Raw genomic sequence first — 17,560 nt, forward strand, 5'->3', positions numbered from 1 at the left:
CGCAGGAAGCGGCATCGCCAAATGGTCGGTCCTGTGGCTTTAGCAGGCTTTTGGTTCACGTGCCGCCTTGCCCCGGCTTTCTGTGCGGCTTGAGAAAGCTGCGTGTAGTGTGTTTTCGCTGTGAGTCTGGCCTGGCGGTAGCTCTCACCTGAGGGTTGCTGGGATGCTCAGCCCCTTCAAAAACATAGAGTCCCTGTTGTGAACGTCAGAGTCTTTGAAAGCGTCCTGTGGCCGAGACGCTGTCATCTTGCAGTGAGTTGGGTGGCAACGTGCAATGGATGAATCAGAGAAATGCATTCCAGGGAACACCTGACGAATTCTCGGAAACGATGCTTATCAGGTTTGTAGGCTGCCCTTGAGCGGCAATAAGGCAAGTACCATGTTTCCATGTAACTGAGCAGGGTGCAGATAACTCATGAGCTATTTGAGGTTGTGGGTTATATGGTGAAAACACAGCCCACAGGAACAGAGAGGGTGTTGGCTTGACAGAAGTGCTGGTCTGGCAGCAGAGCTCCTCTCTGGTGTGAGTTCAGCTGTTCCCACAAATCTTACTTGTTTTCTGCCCTCTGGCTCAGCTGCACAGGAAGATGCCTGAGTGCACTGTGTTCTTGTGCCTTCCCACACCCTCCCGATAAGATTTCCTGCAAACTGGGGCATGGGTTCCCCCTGGCTGAAGGAGGAACTGATACTGGCCCTGCAATAGTACAGCAGAGGTAGCTGGGGACAAGCTGCAGTTGCTTATCAATGCTTGGAAAACCGATGACGGACAATTCAGCGTGCTTATGTGGCTGAAGATGGGTAGCAGCAAGCCGTCACAGGCTGCAGTTGCTGGCTTTTGTGCAAAGGCGTACCTGTGAGCCAGCCTGCGCTGGCTGTACTGCTGTAGAACTATCCAGTCGCTGTGCCGAGACACATCATCCTATCAGAAGAGTTAGACCATAATAACATTTGATAGGGTTGGAGGCATTTATGATTTGGGTTTTTTAAACCGAAAGGTGTTGGTAAACCGGCAGTTTAAATAAACGGATGTAGGTATTTCACTCTGAATAAAGGAATAACTTTTTAATTGCCATGTTCACTCTTGTCACTCTTCTGTGAAAAACATGCTTGGATTTTTTGTTCCAGTTGTGCCTGAAATGGCAGAAAGTAGTTAAAAATAGGCGGAGAATCTTGAACAAATTGGTGCTGGCTTCTGCCCACGCTTGTCTTCCTACGTGCCAGAAATGAAACTTTCCCTTCTCAAAGGTATGGGCCTGTGTCACAAAGTAAGTTCCTGTTTTTCAAGCATTCAGATTTCCCCATTTTCAAGCACTCGAGAGAGACACAGTTTGAGTTGTGCAGCTTCATCTAAGCTGATAAGGCTGTACTGGAAATTTTTACCAGTGTAATGCAGTAAGATGAGGTGCCAGTTCTTTTATTCTGCAAACCAGTGCTAACTCTGGTTTTAGTGGGAACTGTATTGGCAGTCAGAGTGCTTGGTGAGGCGATGAGATTTGTAAATTGAATGCATCTTGGTTGCCGCAGAGCCCTTGTGCAGGAAGTCGCTCAGGCGCCTGCAAAACTGTCTGCCTGAATGGTATCGCTAAAATTTGACCTCTTGATCGTTGGAAGAACCATTGGTAAAACTAAGAATTCCTATAATCTTGTATTTCTGGGTGAGAATAATGCCTTTTTTTTTAATGAATAATTTAACCTATTTTCAACTGCACTGGCCATGGGTTACAAGCCTCTTACACTGTTTGTAGCGAGCTACAGATAGAGGTTAGGTCAGATTGCTATAAAAAAATAGGAGGAAAAAACCAAACGAAACCCCGAAGACAAGAGGGGATGGTTTTATCTACAGTGTTTTCCCTCTCTTATATGGGAGGCTACATGTACCTGCCTGGAGTTTTAACAAGGCTATTTGTTTAAAATAGAGGGGTGTTTTGCTTATTGCACTGCTGCATTCCGTTTTGGAGAAGCGTTAGGACAAGAGCAGATGGTATTTGAGGGCCACGTTGGAAAGAATTTACATAGATAAGCTGGGTTTTGCAGTTCTTGAATGCTCCTTGCAGATTTTGCAGTTCTTGAATGCTCTCTTCAGACTGCAGGTTTGGCAGTTACCGTGTATTTCATGTTTCAGTAGTAGTTGTAGTTTAAAAGAACCCCACAGGTTTACTTCCTCCTCTTTTTTTTCTTTTTTGGTTTTCCCCTACAAATACATGACAAGTTTCTGCTGCTGTGGCTACCCCTAGATCCTTTATCTCCTGCATTTTTTTTCTTCAGATTCTCTGGTGACCTAGAAGTGCATCAAAGTGACTCAGGTTTGCTATGAGAGGCTTTAAGAAAGGTCATATCCGCTGATCTATGCCATGCCAGGTGCTAAGCTGGAAAGGAAATACACAGCTTGGTAATGTCAGGGACTTGGGGTTTTTGTCTCTGTCTGGTTTGGTTTCCCTTTATGAAATGTCAGTTGTGTTAGTACCTGGCTTCTGCTCCGTTGGATTATCTGCAAGGAATCACCGCTATTTGCAGCCAGGCTGTGCCAGCCACCCCAGAGAGGTGACTGAGAGACTCATTCCACAGGCTAAGGCAGAGCTCTGACGCATGCTGCGGGGTCCTTAGTGCTGCCTGAAGGAAGGATCTCGTGCTCTTTGCAAAGCCCTAATTGTTCGGGGGTGAGAATTTAACTTGCCTCGGGAGCCCACGTGTGGCACTACATGAGTCACGCATGCTTCTGCCACGTTGTTTGACTCCTGTGCCCCTAGCCTTACCTGTTCTAGGTTTGCAGGGCAGTAATTCTCCCCGTGTGCCAACAGAGGGAAGGCATTAGACAGGCACTGCAAATACCCCAAGATCTGGAAAACCCCAGGGCAGCCAGTCCCAGTCACTGCGAAATCTCATAAAGGCCAGCAGAGCTGAGAGGAACACCATTTTGTCTTCTAGTCTCAGGCTGCAGATAAATTATTTGCCCTTCAGCTTTTTTTTTTATTTTTACCCATCTTTAGCCAGTACTACGTGGCATCCTTCTGGGGATCTGGGGAGCTGATGTCGCCGTGCCCCCCCGGCGCCAGCCTCGCCGTGTGCTCGCTGCGGTTGCTGACCTGCACCCCATGCGCTGGCTGTTCCGCTACACTTTCCGCAGCCCATCAGAACTGTCCTACCACAGGTTCCCTGGTGTGGCAAGTCACTTCACCTTGCGTAAGTAAGATATCTCTCACAGCTGTCATCACATAGTAAAGGGCTCTTTACTTAAAGACTGACTGACGGTTGTTTCCCAAGAGCACAGACAAGTTCTGTACAACAGAATGGGAATCCTGTAGCTGGCGATGGAGTTTTTTTACAGTGGGATGAAAATAAGATGGCGCTTACAAGGCAATTTACATATTGGTCTAACAAATATCATTAGTCATTCAGAAATTACGTAGACTTCATGTGAATGGCCTTTTACTTGTAGAACTGTGTTGCTTCTTTGGTCACCCGTTATGGCTAATCAGCAAAATTTCAATGTCAGGAAACCAAATGCACTCCCTGGTAACAATACTATCTCACTGATGACGTTAAGTCCAAGGAGTGCAAGTAAAGCTACTGGACTTGCAAGAATTAAGTACGTGTTTGGGAAGTGGCTACGCTCTTTTCTTTGTTTTAATCTTTTTGTTCTTTCCAAAAGGTTAGTAATTTGTTCAGTTCAGCAAACTGATGGCTCCGGTGGCCTCAAGCAAAAAGGAAGCAGTAAAATGATGCTCCTGGCAATGTGTATGATGTTCAGCTCATGGCTGGATATCCTCAAGGTAGGCTAAAGTAGAATTCACAGCCAGTTCTGTAAATACTCTTGGGAACGCGTGCCCCGAAGACAGAGTTAAAAGCTGCCATATTGGTGCACTTCAGTGGTTCGAAAAATCCCCTGGTTTTTCCTTCAGATCTCATCCTTGAGCACTCCTAGTGTTGTGTGTGCGGGCCATGGGAGCACGGAAGAGGGAGAAGGGATTAGGAGATCTGTAAAATCCTTTCCTCTGTTCCATCACTGCGTGCACTTACGTTTCAGCCTTAATCTGCCCTGAGCCTGTGTTTGGGTGTCGGCAGGTATGGCTGGAAGGGAGTCCTTTCTTCTGTGGAGGTCAGGGCAGGACGTGAGCTGCTGCATTTGGGGGCTTTTGCCACACGTGTTTCTGTGCCTCCCTGCCTTTGCTGAAGGATGGAGAAGCAATCCATCTTCCCCAGGTGTCCTGGTATAGTGAGGCCCCACAACCAGAGCTGAGGTTCATTTCTTGGAGGCAGTCATAAAAGATTAAGACCTCTTTATCTACGGCTGAGGAGCTAGAGCCTGGCACGCAGGAGGTGCTTCGGTTCAAACTCCAGCACAAGCCCTTGCAGAATCCCTCTTCAGAAGGACAGTACCAGCAGCACTTGGATGCTCCTTTTCTGTGGCAACTGGGAACTATGAGCCCTGGGGCATTTCCGAACATCTTGGCCCCCAGCTGCTTCTCTTGGCCCGTTTGAGACTGCTGTATCTTCCCGTTTCGTGCAGAGGAGAAGGGGCTGCATGATATATGTGCTCAGATGACCCCAAAGACTATGTTGCTTCCAATGGCCTTTTAACCCTTTGGGATTATAATTTTGAACACAGGTCACATGGATTGAAAGGAACTGCAGGCCACAGAACCTCTGCTTGTGTGTGAAGATAAAGACTAAGAATTCCTAATCTCTGAGGTTTCACTCGAACATGGTCCAGTTAATCCTGTAGCTGCTGCTGAATAAAACCACCAGTGAGGTGATGAGGAGTGAGAACTACTGCTTATTGATGAGTGAAATAGGCACTTGTCCTATCAATAGGTGCAGAGAGAGATGGAAGCTCTTACCGGATCAGGCGGCAGCAGGGAACCCGGCAGCATTAACATACATCACGTGCAAGACTGAGCAAGAAAGGGATTGACAGATGAAATGTCACTACCTTACATCAGAGACAGGTATGGTTAGCATTAGAAAACCCCCAAAGATATTAAAGCCAGATAGTCAAGTTGTCTCTGAAAGGTCACTGCTGACTCTAGAGATTTAGACTTGGCATGTGCAACTGTTGTCTGTGATCTGACTGTAAATGTTCCATCACCTGGCAGTATCTGTGCACGACTGTAATGCTTGAACAGAATCAAAATGCGGAGACACCAATTCAGAAAAAAACAACATTAAAAAAAGATTAAAGGGAAATAAACTATTAGTTCCTATTCTGATAAACACCAGGTATCAGATACCACATACGCTAATTGCCTGTCTGCAACCTTTGCCAGGCTTAGGGTTCCCTTGTGTACCATCTTCTAGTTGTCTCGGTAGGACCTTTGGAGGTTCCTTCTCTATCGCTGTGTTTATGATGCTGTGCAAAAGTCTGATTTTTGTATTTGGTACTTAGGCAGTGCTAGTTATTAATGTTCATCTCCGAGCTTCAGGGGAATGGCCAGTTCCTCCATGTGAAACCACTACACTGTCCTTGTCCGTTCTGATAGACATGGTCTAGTCTGTTGCTACTGCTGTACTTCTGAAGATGAAGAAAGTAAGGCATCAGGAGGCTAAGCGTGGTGCCTAGCTTAGAGACCTGGTCTTCTACCACTCAAGTCTTTCTCTTAGTTATAAAGTTACGCATCCCAGCTGCTGCTGGAAATAACAGTTCTTACTGTTGGTTATTCAGTAGCATTAGTTATTGGTGCCTGGTGTGCCACGTATTCCAGGGTATGGCCTTGAGGTGTAGCTTCCAGAAAGTGAGGCTAAATGATTCTCAGCTCCTCAGGACCCCAGCTTTGGCACCAGGACAGCTGTCAGGGTCCTAACAGGGTTTGTCTCCTCAATGTCAGTACTGACAGTGGGACTCAGGGTAGAAGCACACATAAAAAAGCCTCAGGGAGTTTCTGGGGAGCCTGAGCTGGGCAAGTCTCTCAGCAACACACGGAGCGGATCCCATCTCTTCTTATTCCTGAGTTACATTTTCCTCTGCACACCTTGTGAAAAAAATGATTTGTCAGGGTTACTTCTAAGACCATTTGCGACATGTCCCACAATTTCTGTCAGCGTTGCCACCTACTGAGAGGGTTTGCAGCCCTTTTATGTTTGCAGGGAGCCTACACTCTTTTAATGAAACTGGAAGCACCTGACTTCAAAGGTGGGTGCTACTGGGACAATGAGGAAATCTTGATGCCAAGAGATTTGTCTTTCCTTCATGGGTCTTTTGTTCTTGCTTTCTTCATGCAGGTGAGACAGAATACCTCTTTTACAGCCTCTGAGAAAGACTTGCAGAGCCAGGGAAATTATTGGGCTGAATGGGAAAGTGCATCCCTTCCTGCCCACAATCTCTTTATGGATGCGGTAGGGAGCTTCTCAAAGTTGCTGGTTCCACACTTCCCCACTATAGCAGCCTGTGCAGGGGAAGGGGCAAAAGGCAGAAGGTGGAAGGGAGACCTTGGCTAGCGCACTCTTTACAAGCAGTAGCGGCACTTGTTATCAGGGCAGATGTGGGCTGCTCTGCCCCCAGGAATTCAGCCACAGTAAGGTGGAGGGGCATAGTGTGCTCCAGGTATTCCCTGCCCTGTTATGTGGGGACAAGTATTTTCAAACGGTATTGCAGCCAGCATGCCCTGGGGTGGGTATTAATGTAACCACAGAGTAAGGCTTTTGTAGCAAATTCTCCTTATTAGCCTATTCTTATAAGAGCCAGGGATAATAAAAATATGCTCAGAGTTGGACAGGGCTTGTGTGCAATTCAGAAATGGTTGTAACTGACTGGTCTGCAGAGTATATTGCTGCCGTGTCCAAGTGCTTTGCCTAAACTTCTCTTCGTTGTAAGACTACGCAGAGCTCTGGAGAGGGTGAGACAAAATTTTGTCAGCCGCTGAGCGCACCGTGTTTTCGGTACAAGGGCAGCACCCTGTCCGTCCTTGTCTCTGCGTTGCCCGAGTTATGCTGTTCGGAGGAGCTGGTGAAAGGAGTCCTGACTTGGGGATGCCCAAGAACTGTGGCGTCCAGAACTCTCCACGGCCGGTGGGGCAGCAGCTGCAGCAGGCAGTGTGTCTGGGCTTCCAGTGTAACGTGAGTGGTTCAGGCTGCGGCAAATGTGAGCAGCAGTGCTGCGCGGGAAGAGGAGGGGGTCTCCTGTGTGGCAGGAGTACAAAGTAGGAGATTTTTAGTTCCTGAAACATAACAGTTGGCCTTCTAGGGGCAGCTTGTGGGGAAAAACTGATGGCAGAGATGTGTGTCTTTTGGCTGCTTGCAGCTAGTTTGGATGTCATTTTTTGGTAAAAAGGTCTCACCTAGTGCATTTAAGAGTACAAGCACCTTTGCAGCATACCTTTCTAAAACTAGAGGGGTCTGTTGCAGACCAAACCTAGCTGATTGTTTCCAACCCGTGACAGGAACACAGGTAGATCCCTGAAGAGACCAAAGACTACATGGAAAGTGTGGTGACTGACCTGCTTTTTGAGATCCATACACTTTCTTCCTGAAGATTTGTCTAGAACATGCTGAAGGAAGAGTGGTGGTGTCTGTATGGGAAGTTTGTTCAGGCTTCATTGGCTGTGTATTAAACTAAGGAATTAACAGGGCAAATGTCAAATGCTGTAGGCATGGCATTTTCTAGAGGCACTCATCTCTTCACAGCTCTGACTCTCCCTTGCCTTGACCTATTTGTCATCACATGCAGTGTGGAAAAGAACCCATTAAAAACTGCTTCTGCGTCAGAATTCATCTGTTCAGTTGAGAATGAGGTTGGATTTGAAATACTGTCTTCACTGTGCACACATAAAAGCAACCACAAGCTACAGGGATAGAAGCAAACCCTAGGGTACGGTGGAAACAGAAGGGGAGGAGGGGGAAGCAAGCCAGCTATCCACACATAAAGCAGGGATGGAAGTCTGCGTGTGCGTTTGTATAAGGTAAGACATTTTGGATTTGAAACCCAGCAGCAAGTGATGATTACAGGCGGCTTGCCAGTGCCCATGAACAATTTTGCTTAGGAGGTGGACTTTGTTACCTAAATCCCAGGGCTCTGGGGGCCAGAGGAGCCGTACATGTCCCTAAAGAGCCCATTGCATCTATCTCTGGTTTTGGTACCAGGGCTGATCTTGCAGCCTGTGGGGAAGACAGCATTCTTTCTCTTGGTTTCATGGTATCCATATGGAGTTATATTGGCTCTGGAAAATAATCCCGGGTTTCCTTGGGAATTCCTGATCCAGATTGAAGGAATTGAAAACAATTAACAGAATCAGAAAGACTGAATGGATGGGTGGACTTACTGACAGTTAAATCCTTGAAGGTTTCTAAATTCATTAGGAGCTCTTAAGTCAGAATGAAATAGTTTGAGAGCACTGAAGTTCACGCAGTAACTTAATTTGCATTAATTTTCAATTGTATATCAACTTGCAAAATCCTTTGAAAATCAAATTACATGATGCTACATCTTGCTCCTAACCTGTTGCTCTCTGAATGGAATCACTGGTGCATGGTTGCTTAGCCCTGTTTCTTTTAAGCATTTGATGACGCAAAATATAATCTTTTCCCCGCCCCGAAAGAATCAGGAAGAGTGCAGCCACAAAAAGCACAATACCTTCCCACAGTGTCAGGGGAAAGACCAGATAACAAGCCCACCCTGCTGTGCTTTTGGGTTGTATAGCTCAAGACATGACTGAACAGACAAGGGAATTCGGTCACCTCAAGATTCGAGCTTGCTTGCTGCTGGTGGTGTGCCTATGGCAATGGACACAGCAAACTCTGGCAACACCGTGCCACGATGGTGAGCTGAGAATAATCGGGAGAGATGAAAAGAAATGCTGCCCCAAATGCAGATCAAGTGCAGGTAAGGGAATTATGTGTGTCTCTTCTTTTTCTTTCTCAATATTGTTTTATGTCAACCAAGCTAATCAAGTGTGGGGAACAGGCGTGTGTGTGAGAGCGTATGTAAATGTATCTTGAGTAACTGTATATGCAAAACAAAATGGCAAGGGCTTCCCTCCTGCCTGCTAAATTCATAAGGTGCCTTAGATACAAACTTCAGAGTGTACTCGTGTTTCAGATTCGTTATGTGCTTATACTTGCTGTCTGTAGTGGGAAAGGGAAAGGTAAGTTTCTGTGGGTTGATCTTGCTCATTAGGAAAGAAGGTGTTCACTTTACACCGATTCTGAGCCCTTTCTCCATTCAAACATGGTTTCAAAGTTTGTGCCCTTCAGCCTTCAGAGGGAATACAGGGAGTGATGCTCTCTGTATGGCTGTTCTTTCCAATTTGCGGTCGTAAGGAGCAGGAGGTATCCCACTTCAATGCCTCCGTTCCACTCACCTGTGCTTGTCCCAGGAGTGAATGCACAAAGTCACTAGTTTCAACAGCCTGTTCTAACTTGTATCCACGCCTGATCTTAGGACGGTGGTGAGATAGAAATGGATTCTCACTTGCCTGTAATTTTAAGTCAGATCAAGGCACTAGAGGTGGAACAGGCTAGCTGCGGGACTCACTGGGTGACGTTCCTGTGCTTGTTAGACTGAAGGACAGAACAGATGATTCTAATGGACTCTTCCATGGGCCCAGGAAAAACAATCACAAAATCACAGAATGAGGGAATGGTAGGGGTTGGGAGGGACCTCTGGAGATCACACAGTCACACTATTCCACCGAATTTAGTGCTGTCCATAGCGGTAGCCAGAGCTGAACAGTAGGGAGCATGCAGCTGTTTTTATGACCTACACCAAGGGATACACCTTCCTTTTCTGTTTGTCCTGAAACAGGGCTGCTGGAAGCCTTGTCTAGCTAGGGCTAGCTAGTGCTGTTGTCCTGCAGGTTAGCAGTAGGATTAGCTGAGAAGTCACATCTTTCATTGGTGCCTAGGCAGGAGTCAGCCTCCCACCTATCAGTACCTTGAATACCTCTGCCTCAACCAACAAGGATGCTGAGTTCCCTCTGTAAGGAGTGAGTGCACACATGGGATTTGTGGGAATGAGCAATAAATAGGTGAAGAAGTATAGAGTCCTCAGTAGTGTGGAGACCCCAGGGTATTTCCCCTCCCACTGAGATAAAGGCATTCAGTATGAGATAGGAGAGTCATTGCTTGGTGGGATCAACTTCAGAGTCAGCCACTAGTGATACACCAAAAGAAGCATCCCCAAGCTGTTTTGTTTTTGCTGCCACACTTAATTAAGTGTTGAAGGCCAGCCAGAGGAAGCCAGTGGGCAGAGGAAGATGTGGGCAGTTTCCTGGTAGCCCTGTACATTCCATCTCCAACCTCCAGGAAATAATCTTTGCCTGATCTTTGCTACTCATTGTGGGTTTTTAAGCACACTGTTGGACTAGCCAGCTTCTCCCTCTATTTTTTTTTTTTTCTCTAAGCTTATACAGCTTTGTGGTTGAACAGCACTTTCCCTCTAATTGGTCTCCAACTGCCTGAAGGGCTGCTCAGTACTGTTTACTGATGGGATCAGTATATATGATAAATCCTTTGCTTTCATGAACCCAGGAGCTTCTGAGAATTAGAGAGGATATATTTTGAGTGCAGGCAAAGTTCACAACAGAACTCCTCTAGAAATAGAAGGACAGAGGGCAGGAAGGGTGCTGTTTTTATGGCTTGGATTTAGACCCACTTCTGCCAAAGGGCTGTAGGAAGCAGCTGCTGTTGCTAGGAAAGGCATGGAAAAGGAGCTCCAGCTTCACTGGCCAAGGATCTTTTGGGCATCCCTCCTCCAACATGGCTGAGCCTAACGGAGAAGAGCTCTGGCAGTGTCCTGAGAGCTGACTGGATGGCTAGTTAATGTGAGTGCTTCTGTGGAGCACTGGCAGTGCCTTCCTCACCTCACAGGGTCTAAATCTGCACAGTGTAATAAAGCAAACCTGCTGCCTTACTTCTGTCTACCATGAAGTACGCTGGTATTCCGGATGAGAGAGAAGGGTTATAGCGGAAAGTCATGCAGTGCTCAGATAAACATGGTGTAAAAGTCTGAGTGGTGTTGAATTGGAGTGCTCTATACTTTATCCAGTTTGCATGGGAGTGACATCTTTCTGGTACCCTTTTTTGTTTTCCACCACAGCGCAGTAAGGAACTATTTCCCCTGTGTCAGTCAGTAAGACTAATGGTGAAGTTAATTTCTGGCCTCTATGACAAAGGCAAGTCTAACTTCTTTCTTCTTGACAGGAGACAGCAACATGTGTCAGAACGTTAAGGACCCTGACTGCAAATGTCGCCAGGGATACAGCTGTACTGATAAGACATGTCTCTACTGCACAAAACTGCCTGACTGTGCAGAGGGCGAGGAGCTGATCAAACTCGGTAACTAAAGACATGCAAATAACTCTGAAAGAGAGAGTTTAAGACAAGTGGCTGGCTGAGCATCAGACAGTTTCCTTCACTTGTTATAACCTGCTTTTGGGAAGGCTCGTGATGCAGAGAGAAATGGCCCTTACACTGTGGCTTCTGTGACTGAAACCTTTGCTTCCCTATTTTATTTGAGATGTTCACTTCCATGCTCGGACTTTCAGTATTACTTTTCTTCCAAGCTGCTAGAACTGTCAGTAGAAGACTCTCTTGCTCTGTGTCGCTTCTTAACTTTACACCCTCTGCTGTCAGACCAGACCATTCTGTACCTCCTCTGTAAGGGGGCTGCCCATACATTTCCCAAAATGCAAAGGTGGTAAGAACTGCTTATGTGTTTCTCCAGGGGGGGTGATTCTTAATGCAGAAAGAGGGTAGAGGGAATGCACCGTGCTCTAATCTGTTGTGTCCCCATCTTTCAGTAAAGGCGCTGACCACTCATGTTCTCTTTTCTTGTAGGCTTTGTAGACTTCGAATTCAGGTGTAAACCATGCGAGATGGGAACCTATTCTAATGTTAAGAATGGCTGGTGCCGTAACTGGACTAAGTATGTGTTTATTGATACTTTCCTTCTTTAGAAATATGCATGATAAAATTCTCAAATGATTAAAGCTTAAGTTAGAAAATAAAATTGAATCAAAGATGAGATCACCAGTGAGATTAAATGATTAGGTTTTTTTCTTTAAATTCAGCAATATAGGATATTTCTCTCACATTTGGCTTTATAAATAGTCAGTCTCAGAGCAGAACTTAAGACAAACCGCTGTGTATTCAGCTTGCTTCCAAGTCCAGCTCAAACTGATGCAAAATTATTCCAAATATGGACACCACTTAAAACAGAGACTGAAAAAAATGTGCACATAGAAAATTGTGACATAGTGTTGTTGGGGAATAGGCATAACTTTACCGGTGCTGCTATAAAAAGGAAAAAAAGGGAACAAGTTGTGGGAAGAGCGGAGGGGAGGAAAAAGGGATCCAAGGGGAAGGCAGGGGTGTTCTAAATGTGACTCTTCTTCTTCTTTCAGTTGTGAAAGTTCTGGCTTTCTAACAGTCAAGCAAGGCAACAGTACACACAATGCAGTATGTGGTTTCCCTGCTAAGGATCTGGAGCAAGGTACCTTCTCACAACGGTTTGTTTCTTTGAGCCTGTACCTTTTCTCTACTTCAGTTGGTGACTTGTTGCATAGTTATCATCCAGAGCTTGCTGTCGTGAAAACTTGCTTTGAAAATTACTGTTGTATTGCTTGCAACGTTAACACAGGATGAATTGTTGACCTGGGCAAAGGTCATTGAACTGCTCTTGCTGTTCTACTAGATTTTCTTAGGAAGACAATAGCTTAGTCATCCAGTTGCTTTACAAGTATTGTTTGAGTCCACAACACCCAGAATTGAAATCTCATGTCTTGCCATGGACAAATTAGATAGGAGTAAGTGGGTTCAGGCTTTGGAGGTACTGAGTATCTCGAAGACAGCAAGCTGCACTGCTACCGCCTTTCCCCTCACCCTTGTCCCTACAATGAATTGGTGCCCTTCAGGTCTGGGTCCTTCAATCAGAGTAATTGTCAGTTCTGCTGGGACAAATTGCAAAAAGGTGCTGCTTTTAACCTCCCTGAGGCAGACACAAGTGTGACAATTCAGCTTGCTGTAGTGCTATTCAGGGAAACACTGGAGCCAAATCTCCCCGAAAGGCAAAACCCAAAACGGAGTAGATCAAACAAGCGATAGCTGCAAGAGGGAGCGACACTGAGCAATGAAGAGATCGGGCATGTAGTTTTTTTGCATGAATGCTTCTTACCACAGACAGTGATAAGTGCACCCTTGACTTGGAGCATTTCAGTTTTGTTAATGCCTGTGCTGTTTTGTGTTGTGGTTTGTTTTTTTTTTTCCCTTGGAAAATTATTTTCCACAGAAAGAGGAAATAAATCTCTAAATTTCCTTGGAGGAACTGTCTTTCCTTTAACAATAGCCTGGGCGTGCGAGTTCTTCATCGTTATTAAATGTATTTAATTGCAGGTCCTATTACAAATGACACTCTATATACCACCATCCTGGCTGTCTTTACTGCAGTGGCTGTATTTGTTCTCATCTTGCTGACCTTCTTCTTGCATTTCTGCATGTGGTCGCTGAAGAAAGAAAAATACCACACGGCTGACAGTAAGTACGCCCTTGCGAACCTCTGTAGCTTTTCAGTGGCGAGCAATGTGTCCATTGATCCAGAGTCAGAATGGAATAAATTAAGTTGAATAAGTAGAGTAAATATGGATTTACGCTGTGATTTTTTTTTGGGTGGGTCACAGTTTTGCTAAGATGCAATGCATCACCTGTTTCTTTGTCCTTTCCTCAGAGAGGCACTCTATCGGTAAAGGTAATGGGCAGCTAACTGGCATGTATGAAGACATCTTGTATGTGCAGTGCTTTTCCTTATTCTCACTGCAGATCTGGAACATAACTTCCCTAGGCTGCCGGTGGCTTCACAACTATCACACCATAGAGAAGAGACTTACAGCTGCCAGTTTCCAGAAGAAGAACATGGAGACAAAACACCAGAAGACAAGCCTTGCTATTTCCACTCCCAGAGTCTACAATGAGAACAGATAAACTGCAAAGTGCAGCGAGGACGGGGAGCTGAGCCCAGCTTTTCTAAAAAAAAAAAAAAAAAAAAAGGAAAAAAAAAAAGGGAGGGAGGGTCTGGATGTGTAAAGCATCGTTATATACACAGCCATAAGGAGTGGGTTTGGGGGAGTTTCACTTTGTTTCTTCTTAACAAACCTAGCGTTTAGAATCAGAAAAACTGCGAAGTCAGGCTGACGTTCAGTTCGGCCGCGTTGCGTCACTGCGTGTTTCCTGGGCTGTTGGGTTTGTTTTCATTGATGCTCCTCTCAACTTTGCCTGGGACCAGGGACCATTCTTACCATTATTCCCCTTTGCATCTTCTGCACGTGTCTCTGTGGTGCCCCCGCAGACTGATAACACGTAAAGGCCAGCGTCCCGCCATGGATCCTTTCAGTGCTATAGGAAATAGAGTAGTGCCTGTAGGGCACACTCACAGCTTTCACAGGCTATCCCTATTTCTAAGATGAGACTTGATGCTCATATTAAAGGAGTAAGGCATTGTGCCTAGCAACCACATCTACTACTCTTTCAGCAGACCGCACTTTTCACTCCTGCCAAATTGCCCTCCCTGTTATGCAGCAAAGGGCCATTACTCTTAATCCATTAAATACTCTCCAATCCTAATGGAAGGCATGGGTTAGGCCAGTCGCAGTGCACGGAGGTGCCAGTGTGAGACTGCCGTGGCCGCAGCGTTTGTGCTTGCAGAGATTTTTCTGTGCAAGTTCTGTGATCCCCTCATCCCCTCCAGGCAAACTGGGGAAAGCAGGGCGTAACATTTATCATCCTCCTCTTCTATAACTCGGCAGTCTTTGGTACTTGGAATACTGGATTACAAAAGGGAGACTTCTGAAAGGCTCAGATGAGGATCACACTCTGGAGAAAGACATTGGGTTTAATGCTGTCTTCTCACCTAGTTTATAGAGTAGGAAAAGACAGTGGCAGAGAAAAGCCTGATATTTGTTCTTGATGCTTTTCTTTCCTCACCCAAGAAGAAAAAGAACCAGTGTCTGCTGGTGTACACCAGCATAGCTGATTATCAGCCGGAAGATATTCTCCTTACTGGAAATGGTACCATGGAGGATTTTTTTGTTTTATATTAGATTAGTGCTCCTCCAGTTCCACAGAACTCTAACATGGCTAGAATTAATTGTTTTGCCTGAATTTAAAGGGGCAGGTTTTCAGCCGGAGTTGGTTGCGTTCTGTGACTTGACACTGATTTCAGATGAGATTCAAGCCTGTGGCTTCAACTAATTAAAGCTCATGTTTCTTTTTTGTATAATTTTTTCTGTGTCATATGACTGCAATAGCAGATTCCAAGCTCTGGATGCCTTCTGGTGAAAGCTGCTTGGAGTCGGCTCTTTTATGACCAAATCAGCTCTGGACAAACATGAGGTTTGACTCAGTCTTCACGTGAAAGGTTATAAATATCTCATGGTGCAGCCATTATATCAGCTTCCTCATGATTGCTTACAGATAACGTAAAGAGTACAGGGCTTCTAAACTAAATCCTGATGGAATAACGAAATTTCTGTTAATCGCCTTATTAAATACTCAGAGGGGATTATTCCGAGTCTGAGTGACACGCTGTTTTTAAGTAGGGCTCTGTGAAATTACAGTATCTGCAGAGCAGCAGGTAGTGCCTCCGCAGATGTGTGTTGGAAAAGCACTTGAATGGAGAATCCAAAGAAGTGGGACAGGTTATTACCTTGGTAAGCCAGTCACTATGCTCTGTGCTCCAAGGCAGGCTTGCTGAGACTGGATGACGAGCTACGCTTCTGTTGAGGTGACTCCATGACGTCTCCAGGCAATCCAGTCCAGTGGCTTGATTTCAGATCGGAGGAGAGAGGTTTTGTTAGTGAAAATTTATGTTATCCGTCGTGATTATGAGGAAGAGTTGACTTTTTGGCATCTTTTTAAGCATTCGTAACCTATCATCTCTCCTTGATTTCTGTAGGCTCTTATCCTACTTCACAGGCTGTGGTTTCTAGACCTCTTAGCCTCTCTCTAAGCTCTTTCCAGATGGTCTTTCCTGAAGCCTTCTCTGGAGGAGGTCTTGGCAAACTTGAATAAGGCTGGAGGATTAATTTTATGATTCCTGGACATGGTTTTATTGCTGAACATTTCTTAAGTGCTTATATCAAGAGGACTTACCCTGTCTTTTCTGCTTTTTCCTTTTTTTTGTGTGTGTGTGTGGATTATAGACTCTTGTAACTGGGTGAAATAATTGTAAGGGGAAACGAAGTGCAAAGGGTTATGCCTTCCTTTGAATGTATTCCTCCACAGTCCTAGTTTTAGTCTTCTAACTTCTCTGTTATTGTGTTTACTGCAACTGACGTCCATATACCTCAGCTTCTCCTTCACGTAGAATGAGAGCAGTGATACTTCTCAACCTGAAAAGAATGTTACGAGACACCATTAGGACTTCCAATGCATTTTTGCTTTCTTTGAATCTCTAGCTGTTACTCCTTGTGTTGCTGAGAATGTCTCCCATTAACTTAAAAAGAGAGTTTTCTTCCATTGCTTTGGGAAACGTGCAGATTCTGGAGGTGAACAGGAGATTCAGCCAAGGAAAGGTGAAAGCAGTGGCTTGGTTTAAATAGGGTCACTTTTTTCAAGTGTAAGAATGTCTCTGCCTTGTAGGCAATTTTACTGTGGGATTTAATATACTCAGAAGTTTGAACTCTGGTTAGTAAAGACATTTCTTACGGCTTCTTCTATGTTGGCCATGTTTATTCCCGGCTCTGTACTGACCCTTCTTTTTTAAATGTTTTCTACCAGATTTCTGATTGTGACCTCTTGTAAAGGTGAAATAAACTTGAAAACTGAATGAAGTGCCTATGTGATATAATTAAGCAGATTGGAAAGGAAGGGGTTTATTCTTTAGGTTGTCCCAGTGTTCTTGAGTGCACCTAGTTTTACTTTCCCAATTCACTTTGTCTCTCTCACAGCTATTTCAGCAACGTAACCCAACCAAACGCTTCTGCCATTGAAGTTTAGGTTAGCGCACTTGCACTTTTCTCCCTTTTTAAGCAAGTGGTTTAACGTTTCCTGGCTGCTGGCTAAACCAGCCTTTCAGCCGCCCGCTACCAAAATAGCAGGAAACTGTAGCTGACAATTTTTTCCGTTCCCAACGATGGCGGAGAAGCAGCAACATTTCTGGCAAAACAAAAAAATTCAACGGAGCTTACTATTTGAGGAATGAAAGCTCTGAGTGTCTAGTGGAAGTCTGTGCCCCTGGCAACATGCGGCAAATCTTGGGGAGGTGCAGAAGACTTTCTGGGCTGTGGGTGTTGAATAGCCAACACTACTGCCAGTTAATATTGAAACACGATGAACAGAGCCATATTATTCATTGGAAACTTGCACAGTGGCCTTTTGGGTTTCTGTATGCCTACCTTGAAGAACAATTCCACTTCCTGCTTACCTAACCACCTGACTTTACGGCTGCTTATTGATGGGAAAAGCAACCAATTTCCTGACCTCTTAAAGCTCCAATTCAGAGGGAAAAACCCAAAGTGTGAATCATTTAAGCCCTGGAGAATTTCAGTAAAAAAAAAAGAGCTGCTCTTTGCATCAAAGGAAATGAAAGCTATTGGCTCAGAACAGTGAGCTGTAAGAAAACACTGTATTTAAGTTTCCA

The 17,560-nt window shown here is 45.2% G+C and overlaps 1 protein-coding gene across 1 annotated transcript; it reads left to right on the top strand.

The window, feature by feature from the left end:
- Window positions 1-84: 84 nt before the first annotated feature.
- On the top strand, window positions 85-16,747 carry TNFRSF18 (TNF receptor superfamily member 18). The gene is made up of 7 exons (XM_009510516.2): window positions 85-3,180; window positions 3,650-8,812; window positions 11,131-11,265; window positions 11,767-11,854; window positions 12,333-12,421; window positions 13,321-13,461; window positions 13,744-16,747. Exons 2-7 carry the CDS (start codon window positions 8,638-8,640, stop codon window positions 13,893-13,895), a joined length of 780 nt encoding a protein of 259 aa, XP_009508811.2. The 5' UTR covers window positions 85-3,180; window positions 3,650-8,637; the 3' UTR covers window positions 13,896-16,747.
- The last annotated feature ends 813 nt before the right edge of the window (window positions 16,748-17,560 follow it).

Source organism: Phalacrocorax carbo, chromosome 20 (assembly GCF_963921805.1).
Source record: "Phalacrocorax carbo chromosome 20, bPhaCar2.1, whole genome shotgun sequence".
Classification (NCBI taxonomy): domain Eukaryota; kingdom Metazoa; phylum Chordata; class Aves; order Suliformes; family Phalacrocoracidae; genus Phalacrocorax; species Phalacrocorax carbo.